Below are 22,492 nucleotides of genomic sequence, written 5' to 3'. Positions count from 1 at the left end.
CTTCACAGCACAAAAGATTTACTGCTGTACTTAAAAGTTTCTTTTAATGCATCACTCAAATTCCACAACCTTAAAATCCTAGTAAGCCAAGTAGAAAGGACAATGAGGACCTCACTTTCTCCAGGCTTCTTTCTAAATCATGCACCTTCCAGATGGAAATACAGGGCTGTTCCATTGGTGCTGCTAGGTCAATATCCCAGAACTACTTACCAAACAGCAGTAGAGAAGACTTTCACTGCATCTTCTGTAGCAATTCAAGATTAAAGATCTTGAAGACTAAAGCTTAGCTTTATTTGTCACATGTACATCAAAGCATACAGTGAAATGCATCATTTGTACTAAATCACATCAGTGAGGATTGTGCTGTGGGCAGCTGGCAAGTGCTGCCACGCTTCTGGTACCAACATAGCAGACCTACAACTCACTAACCCTAACCAGACTGTGGGAGGAAACTGGAGCACCCAGAGGAAACCCACGTGGTCACAGGAACAATGTACAAATTCCTTATAGATAGCAGCAGGAATTGAACCCTGATTATGCTAACTGCTACACTACTAAGCTGCCTATTTAAGTAACTGAAGAAAGGTGCTTCCTAACTGAGAATGGGTAACAAACATGGCCTTAACAAGGCCTGATTTTCCCCTTTATCCTATCAGCTTCAGAAGAGAAAAGAAGAAAAAGATCTGTTCTGAGTTAGTTATGCTTGCACAAACGAGTGTGATTTGCAACCAATACATGGTACAACAGGTGTGGTTAAATTTGCAACCCAACTCATTTGTGGTTATAAGAAGTGGAAGGTTTTCTATTTTCTCAGACAAACCACTAAACCACTGGCTTCCTCCAGAACAAAGAAGATGCATAGTAAGCTGACATTCTGATTGATTCAGTAATTTCCCCGAGAAGATGAGATATAAACCACGGCAGTCAGAGAAAATATAATTCATCAGGTAAAATGCAACAACTGCTTTCAGCTACAGAATGTATCCACTTATCTTTCAGAAATTGGCTTGTGTTTGACAACCTTTCGTACATAATGATGTACAGGATTATGGTTATTGTCCACAAAAGTGGCCACAAAGCTATCTATTTGTCCAGTCAAATCATTAACATAAAATGTAAAAAGAATTAGTCCCAACACAGATCCCTGTGGAACACCACTAGTCACCAGTAGCCATTCAGAAAAGGCCCCTTTATTCCCACTCTTTTCCTCCTGCCAGTCAGCTAATCTCCTACCCATGCTAGTGTCTTTCCTGTAATACCACGGACTCTTACCTTGTTAAGCAGCCTCATGTGTAGCACCTTGTCAGAAGCCTTCTGAAAATCTAAGGACACAACATCCACTGACTCTCTGTCTATCTTATTTGTTATTTCCTCAAATTATTCCAACAGCTTTGCCAAGCAAAATTTAAGGAAACTATGCTGATTGGCCTATTTTAACATGTGTCTCCAAGTACCCTGAAACCACATCCTTCATGATGGACTCCAACATCTTCCCAACCATTGAAGTCAGGGAAACTGGTCTATAATTTCCTTTCTTCTGCCCCCTTCCCTTCTTAAGAGTGGATTTGTTCCTGTGCACTAGGTGTTTGATGGTCTTTGCAGTGTGGGAGATTTTTTTAACGGACTCTGTTGTGTTTCTTTATTTTGTGGTTGCTTCCAAGATGACAAATCTCAAGGTTGTATATAGTATCCAGCACATACTTCCATACCTGAGTGTACTTTGAACATGAGTGACTTTCCAGAATCTATTAATTCTTGAAAAGATTAATACGAAAGCCTCCACAACCTCTTCAGTGACCTCTTTCAGAAACATTGGGTGCAGTCCATCTAGTCCAGGTGACTTATCTACCTACAGAACTTTTCGCTTCCCAAGCACATTCTCCTTAGTACAGTAATAGAAACTACTTATTTCTGCCCCCTGACGATCTTGAACTTCTGGCATATTTCTGGTGTATTCTACAGTGAAAATGATGTAAAACACTTATTAAGTTTGTCCTCCATTTCTTTGTCTCCCATTGCTACCTCTCCAGCATTATTTTCCAGTGGCCCGATAACAAGACTTTTACCAAAATTTAAACCAAACTATTAGACAAGACCAATGTAGTCTACAAAATCCAATGCAGGACTGCAGAAAATATGTCAGCCAAAACGATCCACAAGGATCCATGAACATCAACTGGCTGTAAAGCTGCATGGCCAATTCTTCCTGATCTCTACCTATGAAGATCGAGAGGGCACAAATTCGACTAGAAGTGTGACTTTCCACGAACAATTCTGTACACAAATACATGGACCTTGATTTATGAGCCAATGTGAGCAAAGTTCCAGACCACAATGCATGGTTCACTTCACAGCCAATCAACAACGAGATTTCCTCCCCACATCAAAACTGAGTTGCTGAATTGAAAGACAGTCTTCATTGAAGAATCGGAGGTGAAGACTTTAAATTCCTTGTGTTATCATTTCAGAGAGAGTGTCCTGGGATCAGCATGTATGTGCCATTATGAGGAAAGCACGGCAGTGCCTCGACTTTCTTAGAAGTTTGTGAAGATTCGGCATGACATCTAAAACTTTAATAAACTTGTATATATGTGCGATGTGGAGAGTATATTGACTGGTTGCATCACAGCCTGGTATAGTCATAGAATATTACAGCACAGACACAGGTCCTTAGGCCCATCTGGTCTATGCTGAACCATTAATCTCCCTAGTCCCATCGACCTACACTCTAACCATAGTCCTCCATACCCCTCTCATCCTTGTACCTATCCAAATTTCCCTTAAATGTTAAAATCAATAGCACCCCCCACCTACCTCTTGCAATTGCAGATTGTTCTACACTCTCACCACTGTCTGAGTGAAGAAGTTCTCTTTCATTTTCACCGTTAAGCCATAGCCTCTAGCTGTAGTTTCACTAAACCTCAGTTGATAAAGTCTGCTTGCATTTACCCTATCTATGCACCTCATAGTTTTATATACCTCTAGCAAATCTCCCCTTATTCTTCTAAATTCTAGGGAATAAAATCCTAACCTATTCAACCTTTCCCTCAGGTCCTCAAGTCTCGACAACACTCTTGCATTTTCTCTGCACTCTTTCAGTCCTATGTACAATTTTACTGTGGGTAGGTAACCAAAACTTCACATTAAAACACACCAACATCTTATACGATTTCAACATCCCAACTCCCATACTCAATACATTAATTTACATACTTTGACTTATGAAGACCAATATGCCAAAAGCTTTCTTTATGGTCCCATCTACCTGTGGCACCACTTTCAATGAATTATGGATCTTATTCCCAGACCCCTCTGTTCTACTACATTCTTCCATGCTCTACCATTCAGTTTAGTTGGTCCTCCCTAACTGCAACACCTCACACTTGTCCGCATTAAATTCCATCTGCATTTTTCAGCCCATTTTTCTAATTGGTCCAGATCCCACTGCAAGTTCTGATAGTCTTCCTCACTATCCACTATACCCCAAATCTTGGAGTCATCCACAAATCTGCTGATTCAGTCTACCACAGCATCCAGATCGTTGATATAGATGACAAACAACAACGGACCCAGCACTGATCCTTGCAGAACACCACTAGTCACAGGCCTCCACTCAGAGGAGCAACCATCTACTGCCACTCTCTGGCTTCTCCCCTAAAGCCAACGTCTAATCCAAACTCCTATGTGGGACCTTGTCAAATGCCTTGCTAAAGTTCATGTAGACAACATCCACTACCTTGCCTTCAGCAACTTTCGTGGTACCTTCACTGAAAAACTCTAAGTTTGGTGAGACACGACCTACCACGCACAAGTCCATGTTGACCATCCCTAATCAGTTCTTGTCTGTCCAAATGTTTTTAACTGAAGGAACAGAAACAGTACAAAGGCACTTGAACAAATCTTTGCAAAAAGAAAATCTAGCCCGCTCCTTTATCCCAACAGACATCCTATTAAGTTAAGAGACTAGAGTTAGTAGCTAAATGTTGCAAGTTTTCTTTATACCAACATTATCACAGGATCATTTGGTGGTTACACAGAGTAACACAGTCAAAAGTATCAAGCAATTAGTACTTACAGGAATTCCCAATAGTGAAGGATCTACAGGTTGCCTGAATGGCAATGACTCCGGGTCCTGACGGTACAAGGCTTCAAGCGTGGGCCTAAGCGCTTGCCGTAGTTCCTCTGGCTTGAAAACTAGAAGAACAAAAAGCAGTAATGTCAGCTTACCTCAAGACTGTTCTCTGTGTCAGTAGAACACCCAACCTCACCAATAAAACAGTGACAGATTATCTTTCCAATATAGTTGACTATGCTCTGATCACAAGGTTGCAGTAGCTTTTAAGAGATGGCGCACATTGACACTCATTTAGATAAAAGCTCAGCTTTATAAAGACTTTAAGGCATAGGTATTCCAAAGCAATGCAAAAAATAATGGTCTTCTGACTGCAAATGTAAATAGATTGAGATTGAACCAAATTTCTATAGTATATAATTTGGAAACACCACCTCACTTGCAGAAAGAAATAGGCCAAGATATGTCCATACATGGCCTCCTCTACTGCCATGATGAGGCTAAACTCAGGTTGGAGGAGCAACACCTCATATATTGTCTAGGTAGTCTCCAGCCCCTTGGTATGAACATAGAATTCTCCAACTTCCGGTAATTCCCTCCCCCTCCCTTCCCCTATCCCTATTTCACTCTGCCCCCTCCCCTATTCTTTCTTCACCTTTCCTGCCTATCACCTCCCTGCTTCCCCTCCCCCACCCCTTGATCTTTCCCCTTACTGGTTTTTCACCTGGAACCTACCAGCCTTCTCCTTCTCACCCTCCCCCCACCTTCTTCATAGGGCCTCTGCCCCTTCCCTCTACAGTCCTGACGAAGGGTTCCGGCCCGAAACGTCGACCGATCTTTTCCACTGATGCTGCCCGACCTGCTGAGTTCCTCCAGTGTGTTGTGAGTGTTGCTTTGACCCCAGCATCTGCAGATTATTTTGTGTTTTGGCCGAGGTATTCCTTGACGTAATAGATTTTTTTTGGTGCTTAAAACAAAGAAATTTAATCTAAAATCCATTTTATTTTGAGCATGAATGATATAATTCACAACATTTGTTGTAGGTCACCACACGCATGTTATACTTCGGCCTGTAGACCATTGAGCAAACGCAATGGTAAGCAGCTCAAATTTTGATGCAATTGCTGCAGAATTCATTTGTACATTCACAGGCTGTGAATGAAGAGTGTTATTCACACACAAACAGCTCCTGAACAAATGGATGAGGATTGTTACTGCATTACTGAAAAAAGCAGCCTTACCTAGTCTTTTTGTGCCAAATCATTGCAGTAGCCTTCAGTCAGGTTGGCAAATTTACAGCCCAAAGGAGGTTCACGAGAATGATCTTGGGAATGAAAGGGTTAGTGTATGAGGAGCATTTGATGGTTCTGGGCCTGTACTCTGAGTTTAGAAGAATGGGAGGGTGGGGGGGGGGGGTCTTATTGAAAGCTACTGAATATTATAAGGCCCAAATAGAGCAAACATGGAGAGGATGCTTCCTATAGTGAGGTGCCTAGGGCCAGAGGGCACAAGCTCAGAATAGAAGGATATCCTTTTAGAACAGAGATGAGGAGGAATTTCTTTAGCTAGAGGGTGGTGAATTTGTGAGGAGGCCAAGTCATTGGGTGTATTTAAAACAGAGGTTGATAGGTTCTTGATTAGTCAGGGGGCCAAAGGTTATGGGGAGAGGAAAGGAGAAATGGGTTGAGAGAGTTCATAAATCAGCCAAAATGGTAGAACAGACTTTATGGACTAAATGGTCTAATTTTGAGTGTTATAATCCTACGTCTCATGGTCCAGTCCCATCTCTTCACTCACCGCTGTGTTAGCATCCCTGACAGCTACTCTATCCTTGCCAACCAACCTAAACTTTGACCACCTGACCTAATCATTTCTATTGTCAACCCTCTCTGCTCCATTTGCCTCCTGACTCTCCCCAACTTCTTTCTGACCCTCTTCTCCCACTTCCCGATACAAAATTCAGTTCCCCCCTCCCTACCTAACATATTAAGGCCCTCTCCACATCATCTTAATGGCTAACACGAAGGGGCATAATTTTAAGGTGACTAATACGATAATATAGGGCAGGGTTGGAGGTCACTAGGGGTTCTGCAAGAGATTGAGGTTTAAAAAACAATAAACATTGTTTTTTGAACTTCGTCATGTTGCAAAAGGAAATCTTGAAATGTCTCCATTACTGCTTGGGCAGCAATGAAGCAGGGTGACAGAGTGAGGAAGGATATCAGAAAGACTCGAGTCTTATGAAAACCACCTGGAAGAACTGCAGAACAAAACTGAACAGTATTTTTCCTCCCTTTCGACACAAGTGCATGTCTAGGTGCGAGACCTTTTCTCTGAATCTTCTGTTCAGCCTGAGAACTTGACTTTGAGAGAAGAGGAAGAACCTTGTGAGCTGCACTCTGATCAAGCACTCAAGAAGAGATTTACCGACCTGCCCCTGGACAAGTTCTGGATTTCTGTGAAAAAAGAGTATCTGGCCATTCATAGGAAAACAATGAACATTTTGTTGCAGTTTTCAACTTCTTATATGTGTGAGTAAACTTTAACAAGCATTAAGAGCAAGGATAGAAATCACCTCATTTCAGTTGAAGGTGAAATCTGTGTGCTTATCTCGAGTCTGACCCAGAATTGAGTATTTGTGCAGCAAAAAACAAGCACAGGTTTCACATGCTGGGCCTATATTTGACCCTGATCACGTCACTTAGTAAGAAAATGTTTTTTTCAAAGTCTTGTATAAAATTGGGTCTTAGGCTATATTTTCATCCGTGTTGCTTTAGCTTATGGTTTTTAGTAACTTTACTATTCAACATTGTCAATAAATTTTCATGTTGTAAATAGCATTAATTAAGATCAATTTACAACTTCCAATTAAATCTACAGATCCTACATTTAGAAAAATTAAATCTCATTTTGGCTTAAGTCAGTTATTTAACAGAAATGTATTATGTTTGCCTTATGAGTTCTTAAAATTTATGAAAGGGAAAGAAAGAAATTAACTTCAAGAAAACTAAGCTAAGCTTAACTACCTGTTTTTTTCAAGAAAGATTGCCTAAAAATTCATTCTCTACTCAAAAGAGCACTGGCAAATACTTTTGATTATATATTCAACTTACTGATCACTCTAATGTACCATGAGCTGTTGGTTTTTTTTTTAAGCAGGGGTTCCCTGAGACCTGCAAATTATCTCAAGGGTTTCTCCAGGGCAGAAAGTTTGAGAAAGGCTGGTACAGGGGAATGTCAGAGGTAGGTTTATTTACACAGAGAGTGGTGGGTTCATGAACACTCCGCCAGGAGTGGTGGTAGAGGCAGACACATTAACAGCATTTAGATAGGCATGTGCATGATAAAAAAAATGGAGAGCTATGTAGGAGGAAAGGGTTAGATTGATCTTAGTGTAGGTTAAATGGTCAGCACAATATTGTGGGCTGAAGGGCCTGTACTGTACTGTACTGTAACATTCTAGGTTAATTTGGGTAGTACAACCCTGAGACAACAGTCATATGTTCACCGTAATAGGTTGGTGATGGAGGGTGGGTTCCCTGTTTAAAGGTTTTCTGTTCTGTCCTAGTGGGTAATGGCTCTGCCTTCAGGTACTGTACGGAGGATGGATCTTGGCTGAAGGACAACGTGACCAATCAGCCCTGGGTGGATCATTCAGAGTGCGATGAAGATGATGTGTTTCTCCGGCAACAGGTGAGCCAGTCGGTCCCTGGTGGGGCAGGATATTAAGGTAACCGTCTGTCCATATATGAGCTTATTCTATTTGCCTGTGTTTGAATCACAGTAACTCAAAGCTTTTTTGACAGAGGTGTACAAGATTAAAGAGACAGGTTGAGTGAGCATGGGCTTTTCTCTTTGAAGTGAGGGAGGATGAGAGATAAATTATAGAGGTGTACAAGAAGAAAAGAGACATACTGTAGATCGAGTGTATAGACAGAGACTTTTCCCCAGGGAGGAAATGGTTACCATGAAAGGGCACATTTTAAGGTGTTTGGAGGAAAGTAAAAGGGGGGGGGGGGTGGATATCAGAGGTAGGACTTTTTAAACACAGAGAGTGGTGGGTGTGTAGCATGCCCTGCCAGGAGTGGCGATATTTATATTAGGGATATTTAAGAGAACTCTTAAGATAGGCACATGGATGGTAAAAAAAAAATTGAATGGCTATGTAAGAGGGAAGGGTAGGATTAATCTTGGCGTAGGTTAAAGGTTGGCAAAATGTTGTAGGCCAAAGGACCTGTACTGTGCTGCAATGTTCTATATGAGCCCCGACTACCAATCACTTCCCTTCCTGATGCGCTCCTCAAAGTCAATCTCACTCATTCCTTGTGCTTCCCGTCCCTTCCCTTAGCGTCCAACCAGTTCTGCCCACCCATACACCCAAACCATGCTTCTCTCAGCTTCCTCATCTTCAACAGTCTGTGACCTTCCTGCTTGCTGATTCTGCAAAAGACAGGGCTTTGTACACAGTGTTCTCACAGTGCACGTTGACTTCAGGCCTTGTATTGACAGAACATTGCTAATGGAGATCATGCTTAAAGCAGCAATGGACCCACTGCACAGCACTAAGCAACTATCACGTAGCATCCTGGATGGAGAAGGTATTTGAATGTTAATTTTGTTTACTATGAAACACCTACACTTTCGACGTGACTGTGGTGGTGATGCCGATGATTGAGAAGATGCATTGGCACCAGCCTCCTCCTCCTCTTTGGAATCAGTTTTAATCTCCGATTTTTCTTCCTCCTCTTCCTCCTCCATGGGTTCCTGCTTGTTATCAATGCTCTCATTACTCTCTGCCTTCAACTGCGAACATGAAGACACCTCATCATTCTGCAGATAGATAAAAATATTAAAAAATCTTAATCCATTCATCCTTGCTAAGTGCACCACCTCACATTTCTCTACGTTAAATTGAGGGGTCTATCACAAATCCTCTCTCTTTTTGCCACACTTGTATCATTTGCTTCATTAGAAAAGGTGCCCTGTGCACCAAAATCATCTATACATGTCATCTATAGGATGCGACAGTAGCGTAGGGGTTAGCACGACGCTACTGTAGCTCGGGGAGTAGGAGTTTGGAGTTCAATTATGGTGTTCTCTGTAATCAGTTTGTGCGTTCTTCTCGTAAGCGCTGGGTTTCTTCCGGGTACTCCAGTTTCCTTCCACAGTCGAAAGCTGTACTAGATAGTAGGTTAATAGGTCATTTTAAAATTGCCCTGTGATTAAAATATGGTTAAGTAGGTGGGTTGGTTTTTTTAAGGTTGTTAGGTGGAGGTGGTAGTGGGGATAAGCTCCCACAACCTACTAAGTGCTCCCAATGGCGTGTGTCTCAAATAACCTCTGACAACCAAGTCGAGCTCCTGGCCTTCCTGTTTGGTTTAGCTACTGAGCCCTACAGAACCATTTCTACTGACAGAAGGGGCAAAGGCAAGTTACCGGCGCTTTAAAACCAGTCACTTCAGGCAGATGGTGTACACCAGCTGTGGTCAGCTTCTCATCTTGGAGAAGGAAACTCTAATCTCTAACCTCCACTGCCTTGCGGCTATACAGACTCATGGGGAAGGCCTCGGGAGTAAATGCTGAGGAAAAATCTGGAGCTGGGGTCCCTACATTGAGATTAACGCTGATTGGCAATTCATGCATCACCTCTGGTGCCAAACGATATTGGTATCTGCTGTTCCGTTGGATTTAACAGATATATGGAGAGGGGGAAGCCTGCTATATGGGCAACAGACTGCTCTCCAGATCATACTGCCCTGGCTTGTGTATCACGAGGACAGTTAGGATGCAACATCCACGGTCGATCCTGATCAACAGAAAACCTCAAATAGGTGGGGTGCTGGATGGCATGGCTTGTTGGGCTGAAAAGGCCTGTTCAGCACTGTATAAATAAATAAATGCTCAGATGACACCGCTGTTGTTGGTAAAATCTCAGATAGTGACAGGAGTGAGATAGATTGGCTGGTTGAGGGTTGCAATTGATTGTGGACTTCAGGAAGGGGAAGTTGAGAGAACACACACCGGTCCTCGTCAGCAGTGGAAAGGGTGAGCAGCTTCAAGTACCTGGGCATCAACATCTCAGAGGATCTGTCCTGGGCCCAACACACTGATACAATCATGAGGAAGGCACACCAGCAGCTTAAGTTTGAGGAGATTTGGTGAGTCACCTTACACTCTTGCAAATTTCTATAGATGTATGGTGGAATGCATTCTGATTGGTTGCATCACGGCCTGGCATGGAGGTACCAGCGCACAAGATCGCCAGAGGCTGCTGAACGCTGTAGACTCAGCCAGCTCTATCACAGACACAACCCTCCCCACCACTGAGGACATCAACAGGCAGTGCCTCAAGAGGACGGCAACCAGCACCAAGGATCCTCACCATCTGGGACAAACACTCTTCTCGCTACTATCATCAGGGAGGTGGTACAGGAACCAAAGACCCACACTCAATGATTAAGGAACAAATTCTTCCCTTGCACCATGAACACCATTTTGTATTCTTCTTTCTGCACTATTTATGGATGATGTAATTTATAACAACTTCATCTCTTTGCACAGCTGTCACAATACAACACATATATAAGACAGTGCTAATAAAGCTGATTCTAAGATCCAACATATTAACATTAAGAAATTCGGAGAAATTGGTAATGACCCCATGCAACATCACATCACTTGCTCAGCTTGAGTAACATAACTCTGTGTGGTTTCTTACTCTAAGCCAATTTTGTGTTTATGCTGTCACCAATTTACTGACAAACTTCTATGGTAGTACACTATCAAATGTATTTTAACAATCACATACATCAAATCCCTTTACATTATCAATACTCTCAAACAAGTATAATCTGTCTTTAACAACTCAATACTGGCTTTCCTGTAGGACTCACATTTTGTCTAAATAACTAATAATGTGCCCCTGATTATCATTTCCATCAGCTTTTCACTGCTAACATTTAAGTGTCATAATGCACCCCAATCCTTCAATGACCTAGCCCGCTCTACTGGTCAAACTCTCCATCCCTAAAATTATTCCTATTTACCTGGAAAATCTCCCTATCACCACTATCTGTCATTGCTGGGTTTATCATGACAAACGCTTACGAGCAGGGGTGCAGTCTTTACGACCCTCCAGTACTTTAAGTTTAACCTGAACAAAGAATTTCACTGCACCCTGGTGCAGATAATAAACCAATCTGCATCTGTACCGAGCATCACTCCACTGTGCAAGAAAGAGGAAGTTTATGGCCTGGTTCCACCACTGGCCATGCTGTGTTGGCACCGGAAGCATGGTGACACTTGTGGGCTGCCCTCAGACTGTGTTGGTCGGTGATGGAAACCACAGTTCCATGAACATTCTGATGTACATATGACAAAACATCTTACAATTTCAGAATCAGAATCAGGCTCATTATCACTGTCATATATCATGAAATCTGTTGTTTTGTGGCAGCATTATATAAAAAGTACTATACATTACAATAAGAGATAAATAAGTGCAAAAAGAGCAAAACGTGAGGTAATCCTCATGGGTTCGTAGTCCGTTCAGAAATCTGTTGGCGGAGGGAAAGAAGCTGTTCCTAAAATGTTTAATTTCAACCATTACTTCCCTCAGTCACTTAGACCTCATGACTTACCTACCAGAAGTACACAATCCCATCAACTAGAATTCCATTTACTATAATCATTGAAGTATCTGTGCTACTTGTTGGTGTTTGTACCTCTGTTTTCACTTCTGCTTGGGCTTCTGGTGGCTCTGATTCCATTTCTTCCATTTTGACCTCTGGCTTGGTTTCAGACAGTGGAGCTTCAGTTACAAGCTGCTGTGAGTTTGTGTCTGTACTCGCCACAGAAGCTGGCGTAGCTGCTCTACCATCTGTGCTTGCTGCAGACTGTGAGAGCTTTAACAGTTAGAAAAGAAGCAAAAATATTTCAGTAAAGCTGCACCGCGTAATGAGAAAAATAGTGAGTGAAGAACCTACCATTATCAAGTGTAAGGTGCAAATGGTAATGACAACTATCTAGATCACAGCTCACAGCATACTAGTAGTTTTGTAATTTAGCACATACTAACCATAAACTAAATTGGCGTGTAGATTGCAAAATAACACCACTGGCTCGACAGCTGAATTACAAACAATTTTTAGACAGTTGACCTGGAAGTTTAACTCTGGAGAAATGTCTTATTCAAAATAATTTTTCATATGTCTTGTAAACACTCTGAAAAGGAACTGTAATAAAGGTATAAGTGCACAAGATCTAAAAAGGTTGGATAGGGTTACAGTAGTTCATAAAGGGGCAACTTAATACCAGACAAACCCCAAAAAGATAAGAAAAACTAATTTTACTCTCAGCAAACACAAATGCCAAATAAACTGAACAGGTCAGGCATCACCTGCCAATGTGTGCTCCTTCCCCTCCCTCCACCTTTCTCTGGTTTCTTCCCACTTCCGGATGAAGGGTCTCTACCCAAAACATTCACTGTTTATTCCTCACCATAGAGGCTGCCTGACCTATAAGACCATAAGATACGGGAGCAGAAGTAGGCAATTTGGCCCATCGAGTCTGCTCCACCATTCAATCATGGGCTGATCCAATTCTTCCAGTCATCCCCACTCCCCTGCCTTCTCCCCATACCCTTTGATGCCCTGGCTAATCAAGAACCGATCTATCTCTGCCTTAAATGCACCCAATGACCTTTCTCCACAGCCGCTCATGGCAATAAATTCCACAGATTTACCACCTTCTGACTAAAGTAATTTCTCGGCATCTCTATTCTAAATGGACGTCCTTCAACCTTGAAGTCGTGCCCTCTTGTCCTAGACTCCCCTACCATGGGAAATAACTCTGCCATATCTAATCTGTTCAGGCCTCTTAACATTCGAGATGTTTCTATGAGATCCCCCCTCATTCTCCTGAACTCCAAGGAATACAACCAAAGAGCTGCCAGGTGTTCCTCATACATTAACCCTTTCATTCCTGGAATAATTCTTCCCAACCACTGATGTCAGGCTAACAGGTCTATAGTTTCCTTTCTGCTGCCTCCCACTCTTCTTAAATAGCGGAGTAACACTTGCAATTTTCCAGTCATCCGGTACAATGCCAGAATCTATCGCTTCTTGAAAGATCATTGCTAATGCCTCCAGCAGTCTCTCCAGCTACTTCCTTCAGAAGCCGAGGGTGCATTTCATCAGGTCCAGGAGATTTATCCACCCTCAGACCATTAAGCTTCCTGAGCACCTTCTCAGTCGTAGTTTTCACTGCACATACTTCACTTCCCTGACACTCTTGAATGTCCGGTATACTGCGGATGTCTTCCACTGTGAAGTCTAATACAAAATACGCATTCAGTTGCTCTGCCATCTCTGCATCTCTCATTACAATTTCTCCAGCGTCATTTTCTATTGGTCCTATATTGATCCTCAACTCTCTTTTACTCTTTATATACTTAAAAAAGCTTTTAGTATCTTCTTTGATATTGGTCGTCAGCTTCCTTTTATAATCCATCTTTTCCTTCCTAATGACCTTCTGAGTTTCCTTCTACAAGTTTTTAAAAGTTTCCCAATCCTCTATCTTCCCACTAGCTTTGGCTTCATTGCATGCCCACTCTTTTGTTTTTAGTTTGGCTCTGACTTCACTTGTCAGCCACAGTAGTGTCCTTCTTCCATTCAAAAATGTCTTCTTATTTGGAATATATTTGTCTTGCACTTTCCTCATTTTTCGCAGAAACTCCAGCCATTGCTGCTCTGCTGTCCTTCCTGCTGGTGTCCCTTTCCAGTCAACTTTGGCCAGTCCCCCTCTCGTGCCATTGTAATTTCCTTTATTCCGATGAAATACCGACACATTGAAATTTAGTTTTTCCTTCTCAAATGTCAAAGTGAACTCGATCATATTGTGATCACTGTTCGTTAATGGTTCCTTAACCTTAAACTCTCTTATCACCTCCGGATCATTGCACAACACCCAATCCAGCACAACCAATCCCCAAGTGGGCTCAACAACAAGCTGTTCTAAAAAGCCATCCCTGAGACATTCTACAAATTCTCTCGTGTCAGTACTGGCCTGGTTTCCCCAATCCACTTTCATATTAAAATCCTCAATGATTACCATGACATTGCCCTTCTGACACGCCTTTTCTATCTCCTGCTGTAATTTGTGAGCCACGTCCAGCTGCTGTTTGGAGGCCTGTTTACAACTGCCATTAGTGTCCTTTTACCCTTGCCATTTCTTAACTCAACCCACAGAGACTCTACACCTTCTGATCTTATGTCATCCTTTTCTAATGATTTAATATTATTTCTTTACACAAGGCCACACCAGCCCCTCTGCCTACTAACCTATCTTTCCGAGACACCGTATGTCCTTGGACGTTCAGCTCCCAATGGCAGCTATCCTTTAGCCAAGTTTCAGAGATGGCCACAACGTCATACTTGCCAACCTGGAGCTGAATTTCAAGATTGTCCATTTTATTTCTTATGCTGCGTGCATTCAAATACAACACTTTCAGTCCAGTACTTGTCGTTTTCTGTTTTAACTGCACCACGCCTCTATTGCCCTGAAACTCATCCCATTGGCTGTGATTAAGCCTCATCTCCTGCCTGTTCTTTCTATCATCTCAGTTGTACGCTATCTGTGATTTATTTCTGTTTCCCTCTTCCTCAGCCCTATCACTCTGGTTCCCATCCCCCCCTGCTGAGTTCCTCCAGCATTTTGTGCTTGTTGCTCTGGATTTTCAGCATCTGCAGTATCTCTTGTGTTTATAATTTTACTCTCAACTTCTCAGGCCAATTAAGAAAATGAAATTTATGTTTTAAACTCATTGTAAGTAGGAAAGATGAGTTCTGCAGATCGGTACAGCAGTATTTCACTTATAGCAAATTCTCTCATCAAATTAAGTGGAAGATACTAACATTTTGTTCAGAAAAACACTTTAGGAGTGCATGTTACTGTGCAGCCGTATGACCAATCTGCCCCACCCAAACACTCTCTCAATTACATTGAGACTTTAGTGTTGAACAAAGTGAGCCCAGAAGGAAATCAGTTCAAGTTGCTCAATACCATTTCACATGGACAGTCTGTACCGCACAGCAAAAACAAAAAGCCTTTTGCTCTGGGCTAGATATCATCTTTGTTTGGGAGTTCAGACTTTTCTTTAAAACAGTGCTAAGATTAGATAAGAAAATTTTAACTTCTTACAGCTCAGACAAAAAGCAATGAATGAGTTTTCATGAACTTCACCAATAAATAATATTGAAAATTTCAGGGACTCAATGCACAAAATTCCAAACTTCTCTACATTCCATTTTGTATTTAAGTTTCTAAGACAAAGAGTTATTAACTTTATGAAACCAATGATGAAAATTAAATGAATGCTATCCGATATGTGCTGTGGCTGTGTGACTGTTGACACCTTGGCCCCAGAGGAACACTGTTTCTTTTGGCTGCATTCACAGGTTGAATGATAATTACACTTGAACTTGAAAAAGAGAAAAGATTCATTGATAATAAGAGATACTAAATATAATAATTCAAACCAACTATTTTCATTTTAAGGAAATAAAAAACTACTGGAAACACTTAGAATTCACTTCTGATGAAGGGTCCTTGACCTGGAAAAGTCTCTAATGTATGTGCCTCTACACCACCCCCGGCAGCACATTCCAGCATCCACCACTCTCTGTGTAAAAAAACTTGCCCCTCACATCTCCTTTGAAATTACCCTCTCTCATCTTAAATGCATGCTCTCTGGTATAAGATATTTCAACCATGGGGAAAAAATAATGCCTATCTATCTACGCTTCTCATAATCTTACAAACCTCTACCAGATCTCCCCTCAGCCTCCGCCACTCCAGAAAACAACCCAACTTTACCCAGCCTCTCGTGTAGCACGTCCTCTAATCCGGCAACATCCCAGTAAACCTCTTCTGCACCCTCTCCAAAGCCTCAACATCCTTCCTATAATGCAGCGGCCGGAACTGTATGCAATACTCCAGATGACTACAGATGTTGTCTGACCAGCTGAGTGCTTCCAGCATTTTGTCTTTATTTCAGATTTATAGTTTTTTTTGTGTGTTTTACACTAGACTACTTACAGGAGTGGCAGGCTGAGGTGGTCCAGATGACTGTTGCATTGGTTGTGGTGTGGTAACTGACTGTTGTGATTGTACTGGAGTTGGAGGTTGCGTCGGAGTCTGCGTTCGAGGTGGCGTCTGATTTGGGGTTGTACTCCGTGCTGGTGTTGCCGTCGGTGTTGAGGTCTGACCTGAAGAGGATGCTGGAGTAGAGGCCTGAGATTGGGAAGTTGCTGGTTGTGGAGAAGTGATGCCAGACGGGGCCGGATGCTGGATAGACGGCATACTCCCAGCAGCAGTAGCGACGACAGAGGCAGAGATGGAGGCAGGTGAGGGGGTTTGGCGGAGAGTTGGCTGAGAGACAGGTGGGCAGTGCATCGGAGCACCGGATAACCCAATCATGTTTACAGTATTGTTCAAAGCCAAGGTAGTTCCGGGTGTCTGAGCCTGCTCCAAGAAAAAGAATCCAAAAAAATTGCTTACTGATTTATTACTACTAAGGTCTGCTACAATTAACATAACAGTTGAGCAACAGTTTATCATTTAATATATTGAGTGAAATGGAAGAGGCTTTAAAAATATATAGAGTAAAGAAGTGCAATCAGAATAAGCTGTAGTATGTAACCATTTATCAACACTTCTATTGTTGATAAACAATAGAAAATGAAGAAAATGAAGAAAATGTCTCTGAAGAAAACGAATGGAACATTCAACTGGAGATATAAACCATAAAGGATACCGGAACACAAGGCAAATTTAAATGAGTAATTTATACTGAACAAACACCATTTTACAACAAATGTAAATGCCATTTGTATCACTTTTCCCACCATTTGAAAACTCTGCTTCTTTATCTTACATTAAACTATGATTACAATCAAGACACCCTGACCCAGTAAGACAGCTTGAAAAGTAATGCACAGATAATGTTATGACAAGCCAACATAAGCAGATTACATTACACCATCATTTAGAGCCATGGAGTCATACAGCACAGTAACAGGTCCTTCATCCTTTCCAGTCTGTGCTGAACTATGCTTCTGCCGAGGAACTTAGTGAACAAGTGTACTTGAAGCAATTACCTGATTCATTCCAGGTTGGTTTGTGGGCTGCGCTATGCCCACATTATTCACATTCATTCCACCAGAGGCTGGAGGGAACTGGTTCTGATTCAGAAATTGGTTCTGGGGGGAAGGTTGACCAATATTGTTGGCGTGCACTCCCAGCAGACCTTGAGGGTTTGATAGTCGAGAGGGTGACATGCCCATCTGAGAAGAATGAAATGTTAAAATAAATATTAGAAATAAAAGACACATATATGTAACTTTATATATGATCACATGAATAAAGAGCAGGGACGGGTCACTCAATCTTTGGGGTTGTTCTGCTATTTAATAAGATCACAGCTGATTTGACTGTAATTTCATTCCTGTTTACCCCGTTCCTTAGCAAGAATCTATCAACCTCAGGCTTAAAAATATTCAAAGACTCTTCTACCTCTGCCTTTGAGGAGGTACGATCTTCAGAAAGAATATTACATGATCTCTGTCTTAAACAGGTGATCTCTTGTTTTTAAAGAGTGAACTCTAGTTCAGGACTGTGTTGATACAGATTGAAAACAGAAAGCACTGGAAATGCTCAGCAGGTCAGGTATTACCCAGGATCAGGAAACAAGCTCATGTTCATGAATTCAGGTGAACACTCACTGACCTGAGATGTTATTGGTTTCCCTCATGTGCTACAAACAAGATGCTGGAGGAACTCAGTGAGTCTGGCAGCATCTGCAGAGGGAAACAGACAGTTGCATTCCTTCATCTGTACTGAAAGATAGAAGGGAAACACCCAGTATAAAGAGACAAGGGGTGAAGCAACAGATGGTAAGGAATTAACTTCAAACATTAGCTGTCCAATAAACTCTTCTTGGGCTTCCAGCCGGGTACAAGTATTGATTATAACCGACATTTCGATGATAAACTCTGGCACAGTCTGCTATTGAAACATTGGTTATAATTGATACATGTACCCAGCTGGAAGCCTGATAAGAGTTTCTTCGTCATATACGCCTTTTTCGTTAACTGTTCATTTCTCTTCATAGATGCCACCTGACCTGTTGAGCTACTCCAGCATTTTGTGTGTTGTTTCCGAGATTCCATCTGCAATCTTGTGTACCTCCATTTTCGCTTGTGCTGTCTGACATGCTGAGTACTTCTAAAATGTTGTGTTTTTATTTCAGATGTGCATCATCTACAGTATTATGTTTTTGATTTGAACTTATAAAATTCCTTTAAGGTGGTAAAACATTATGGTCCACTCCACTTGAAATGGTACAGAATAGAACTCAATGGATAATAGTAACTCCTTTTGCATGTACTTTGTTGAAATGTTTACCTAATAAAAATATAAATTATTATTATTTTTATTAGGTAAACAAAAACTAGACAAGCCGATGAGTAATTCCAGTCATAGCAGAATCAAAGTTTTCAACTATCAATGTAAGATATTGAGGAAGGGAGGTACAATTATCCAACCTCAGTCAAGGTTTGTGATGGGTTGTTGACAGAAAACTGGTCAGAAAACCACTGGAGTATTTAGACTTTCTGTTACACTAGAATGAAGAAAGGTCTTAAATGGGCTGAAGTAGGAAAGAAAGGGGAGGGAAGGAAGCAGAGAAACTAAACTACTTACTCATCGCAGGCCGTTTCTGGTGCAGAAAATGTGTTACATCAGTCTGCACATCATTTTTCAATATTAACAACTCCTCGAAGAGTACAAGTACTTCTGCTTTTTCATGATAAATTTAAGTGTGGAGAGTGACAGGACAGGGAGGTCACTGGTAAAGCCAGTATTTATGTCTAGTTGTTTACAGCTGCCTCGCTGAACCACTTTCGTTTGTATCCCCATGTTTCTGCTGCCATAGTGCTCTGAGAGCTTGAGATTGCATGTTTGGGAGATACAGTCCGTAAAACATTGGAGCAGAATTAGGCCATTCGGTCCATTTAGTCATATCATCATGGCTGATTTACAATTATTTGACACCAAGACTAATCAAGAACCTATCAACCTTTGCTTTAAATATACCCAATGACTTGGCCCCCTCCCCCCCAGCCATCTCTGGCATAAATTCCACCGATTCAGCGAAAGAAATTCCTCATTTCTGTTCTAAATATACTTCGCCCTATTCTGAAGCTGTGCTGGCTGGTCCTAGATTCCTCCACGATAGGAAACATCCTCTCTACATCCACTCTACCTAGACCTTTTAATATTTAAAAGATTTCAATGAGATCCCCTCCCCGCCCCCAATTCTTGAAAACTCCAGCAAGTACAGGCCCAGAGCCTGAAGGTGGCTTGGTAAATTGCTGTAGAACATCTTACAGAAGGGTAGACACTACAGACATGGAACACTAGTAGTGGAGAGAATAAACATTTCAAGACTATAGTTGGAATTCTGCAAGGACAGCGACTGGGTCAGAAATGTCAGCATATGTTATAAAAACAGGGATATCAATGCCAAGAGCATTGAACAAATGTTGGCTGTGTGTCCTGGAGTGGACCAGAGCATGCAGTGGATGCTAAGTTGGAAGACAACACCTTTCTCATTTTAGCAAAGCCAGGAATCTTAATTATTCTGTCCATTTTTAAATTCCCTAAACTTGGATATTTGTTATATTGAGCCACATGCCTTGTAGAGTTGACACACATAAAGCAAATTTCAATTAATTCAAAGACAGACTTTCCCTCATTCATAAATTCTCCAACCTCATTAGGTATGCAATAGCTGAACAAAAACATAATTACCGTTGGAATGGATCCGATGTTGCTCATCTGTACATTATGGTTCATGGGAGGAGCCGCACGCGGTCCCATGGGCCCCTGTGGCATCTGAACATTCCCCAAAGATATGGGGCCAAACTGGTTCATCCCTGAAAGAGACATGCATCTTTCTCATTAGCTGGAATGGAACTGAACAAGTTTAATTCATTTTCCCACCGCTAGGTTTTAGTATCAGCAAGGCAAGGAGTAGTATGGCAACAGAAACGATATCAGACTTTCTCTCCCTTCCACAAATGGGCGACACGGAAATGTAGTGGTTAGTGCAACACTTTACAGTGTGGCAGTTGTAAGATTGGGATTCAATCCCCGTCACTGTCTGTAGGAGTCTGTATGTTTTCCCCATGACTGCATGGGTTTCCTCCAGGTGCTCCAGTTTCCTCCCACATTCCAAAGGTGTACGGTTAGGGTTAGTAAAAACAGCGAGCGTGCTATGTTGGCACCGGAAGCCTGGCAACATTTGCAGGCTGCCCAGCACAATCCTTGCTGATTGATTTGATGCAAAGGATTCATTTCATTGTATGTTTTGATGTACACGTGACAAATAAAAAGCTTATCTTTGCTAGATGCCTCTATGAACAATGAACTGTGACTTACATCTATGGCATCTGGCACTCTCATGCAAATCTAAGTGACAATAACATGGTCATCATTTCAAAGGGTGAAGTTAGAAACAGGAAGGGGGTCGGTGACCAGTGGTGTGCATCAGAGATCTGTTCTGGGACCCCTACTCTTCATGATTTATATAAATGATCTGGATGAGGAAGTGGAGGAATGGGTTAGTAAATTTGCTGATGGCACAAAGGTTGGGGGTGTTATGGATAATGTGGAGGGCTGCTACGCAGGTTGACTCTGTGGTTAAGAAGGCATATGATGCATTGGCCTTCATCAATCGTGGGATTGAGTTTAAGAGCCAAGAGGTAATGTTGCAGCTATATAGGACCCTGGTCAGACCCCACCTGGAGTACTGTGCTCAGTTCTGGTCGCCTCACTACAGGAAGGACGTGGAAACCCTAGAAAGGGTGCGGAGGAGATTTACAAGGATGTTGCCTGGATTGGGGAGCATGCCTTATGAGAAAAGGTTGAGTGAACTCGGCCCTTTCTCCTAGGAGCGACGGAGGATGTGAGGTGACCTGCTAGAGGTGTATAAGATGATGAGAGGTATTGACCGTCTGGATAGTCAGAGGTTTCTCCCCAGGGCTGAAATGACTAACATGAGAGGGCACAGGTTTAAGGTGCTTGGAAGGAGGTACAGAGGAAATGTCAGGGGTAAGTTTTTTTTTATGCAGAGAGTGGTGAGTGCGTGGAATGGGCTGCTGGCGATGGTGGTGGAGGCAGATATGATGGGTCTTTTAAGAGACTCCTGGATAGGTACATGGAGCTTAGAAAAAGAGAGAGCTATGGGTAACCTTAGGTAATTTCTAAAGTACGTACATGTTCGCACAGCTTTATGGGCTGAAAGGCCTGTGTTGTGCTCTTTGATGATCAGTTGGTGTCACAGACCACAAAGCAGTAACTCACGAGTGTGTTAGGAGCCATGATCCACAGGATGACACGTCAAGCACTAAACTGCATTATGCTTAGTTGCTCTTTCTTGACAAATTGATAAAGTGGTCTAAATGGCCTCTTTAATGGTTTTTTATGATAACAGATTGAATAATTTTGAGCTGAGAACATCTCCGAATACACAGAGGTGGTCACAAACTTAAGTCGGAAGTGCAGTGAGGACATTGTTCCCCAAAACTTGGCCCAGAAGCCTCGGATAAATAGTTCGGTGTGTGTTGCTCTCAGTGCAAGGGATTAAGCCTTCACTTCCGGAGAGCAACAGGAGCTTGGAGCTCAAGGACCTCGGCCTGCACCCCACCTTGTGCAGCTGGATGCTAGGCTTCCTATCGGATTGCTGACAGGTGGTAAGGATGGGCTCCCTCACCTCTGCCCCTCTGACCCTCAACACTGGTGCCCCCCGCACCCCCCTGAATGTGTATGAGTCCCCTCTTCTACTCCCTTTACACCCATGACTGTACTGCTACACAGATCCAATCTGCTAATCAAATTCACAGATGACACAACTTTGATCAGCCTTATTTCTAGTGGTGATGAGTCAGCCTGTAGAGGAGAGGTTAACACCCTGACACAGTGGCACCAGAATAACAACCTCTCCCTCAATGTCTAAAAAAACAAAAGAGCTGACTGTGGATTACAGGAGGAACGGAGACAAGCTCACCCTGATCAACATCAATGGGGCTGCAGTTGTTTCAAGGTCTTCAGTATACACATCATCGATGATCTGACCTGGACTGTACATACTGGCTTTGAGGCAAAAAAAACTCACAACAGTCTTTCTTCCAACTGAGGCGACTGAAGAAGTTTGGCATTGGCCCCCAAACCCTCAAGACTTTCTACAGGGGCACCACTGAGAGCATATTGACTCTCTGTATCATTGCCTGGTACGGGAACTGCACCATCCTTGATTACTGGGCACTGCCGAGAGTGGTACGGACAGCCCAGTCCATATGT

General features: G+C 42.3%; 1 protein-coding gene across 1 annotated transcript in view; it reads right to left on the bottom strand.

The window, feature by feature from the left end:
• Positions 1-22,492, bottom strand: part of crebbpa (CREB binding protein a) — a 158,265-nt gene that overhangs the window by 59,272 nt on the left and 76,501 nt on the right. The window contains exons 12-17 of the mRNA XM_072269213.1: positions 19,943-20,067; positions 17,230-17,415; positions 16,169-16,594; positions 11,797-11,976; positions 8,710-8,902; positions 4,076-4,194 (exon numbers count right to left, since the gene is read on the bottom strand). Of these exons, the coding sequence (XP_072125314.1) occupies positions 4,076-4,194; positions 8,710-8,902; positions 11,797-11,976; positions 16,169-16,594; positions 17,230-17,415; positions 19,943-20,067 (1,229 nt within the window). The remainder of the gene's footprint in view (positions 1-4,075; positions 4,195-8,709; positions 8,903-11,796; positions 11,977-16,168; positions 16,595-17,229; positions 17,416-19,942; positions 20,068-22,492) is intronic.

The sequence above is a fragment of the Mobula birostris genome, chromosome 9, assembly GCF_030028105.1.
Source record: "Mobula birostris isolate sMobBir1 chromosome 9, sMobBir1.hap1, whole genome shotgun sequence".
Taxonomy (NCBI): Eukaryota; Metazoa; Chordata; class Chondrichthyes; order Myliobatiformes; family Myliobatidae; genus Mobula; species Mobula birostris.
Note: the sequence above shows the minus strand (reverse complement) of the source record. Positions and strands in the feature narration are given on the sequence as shown.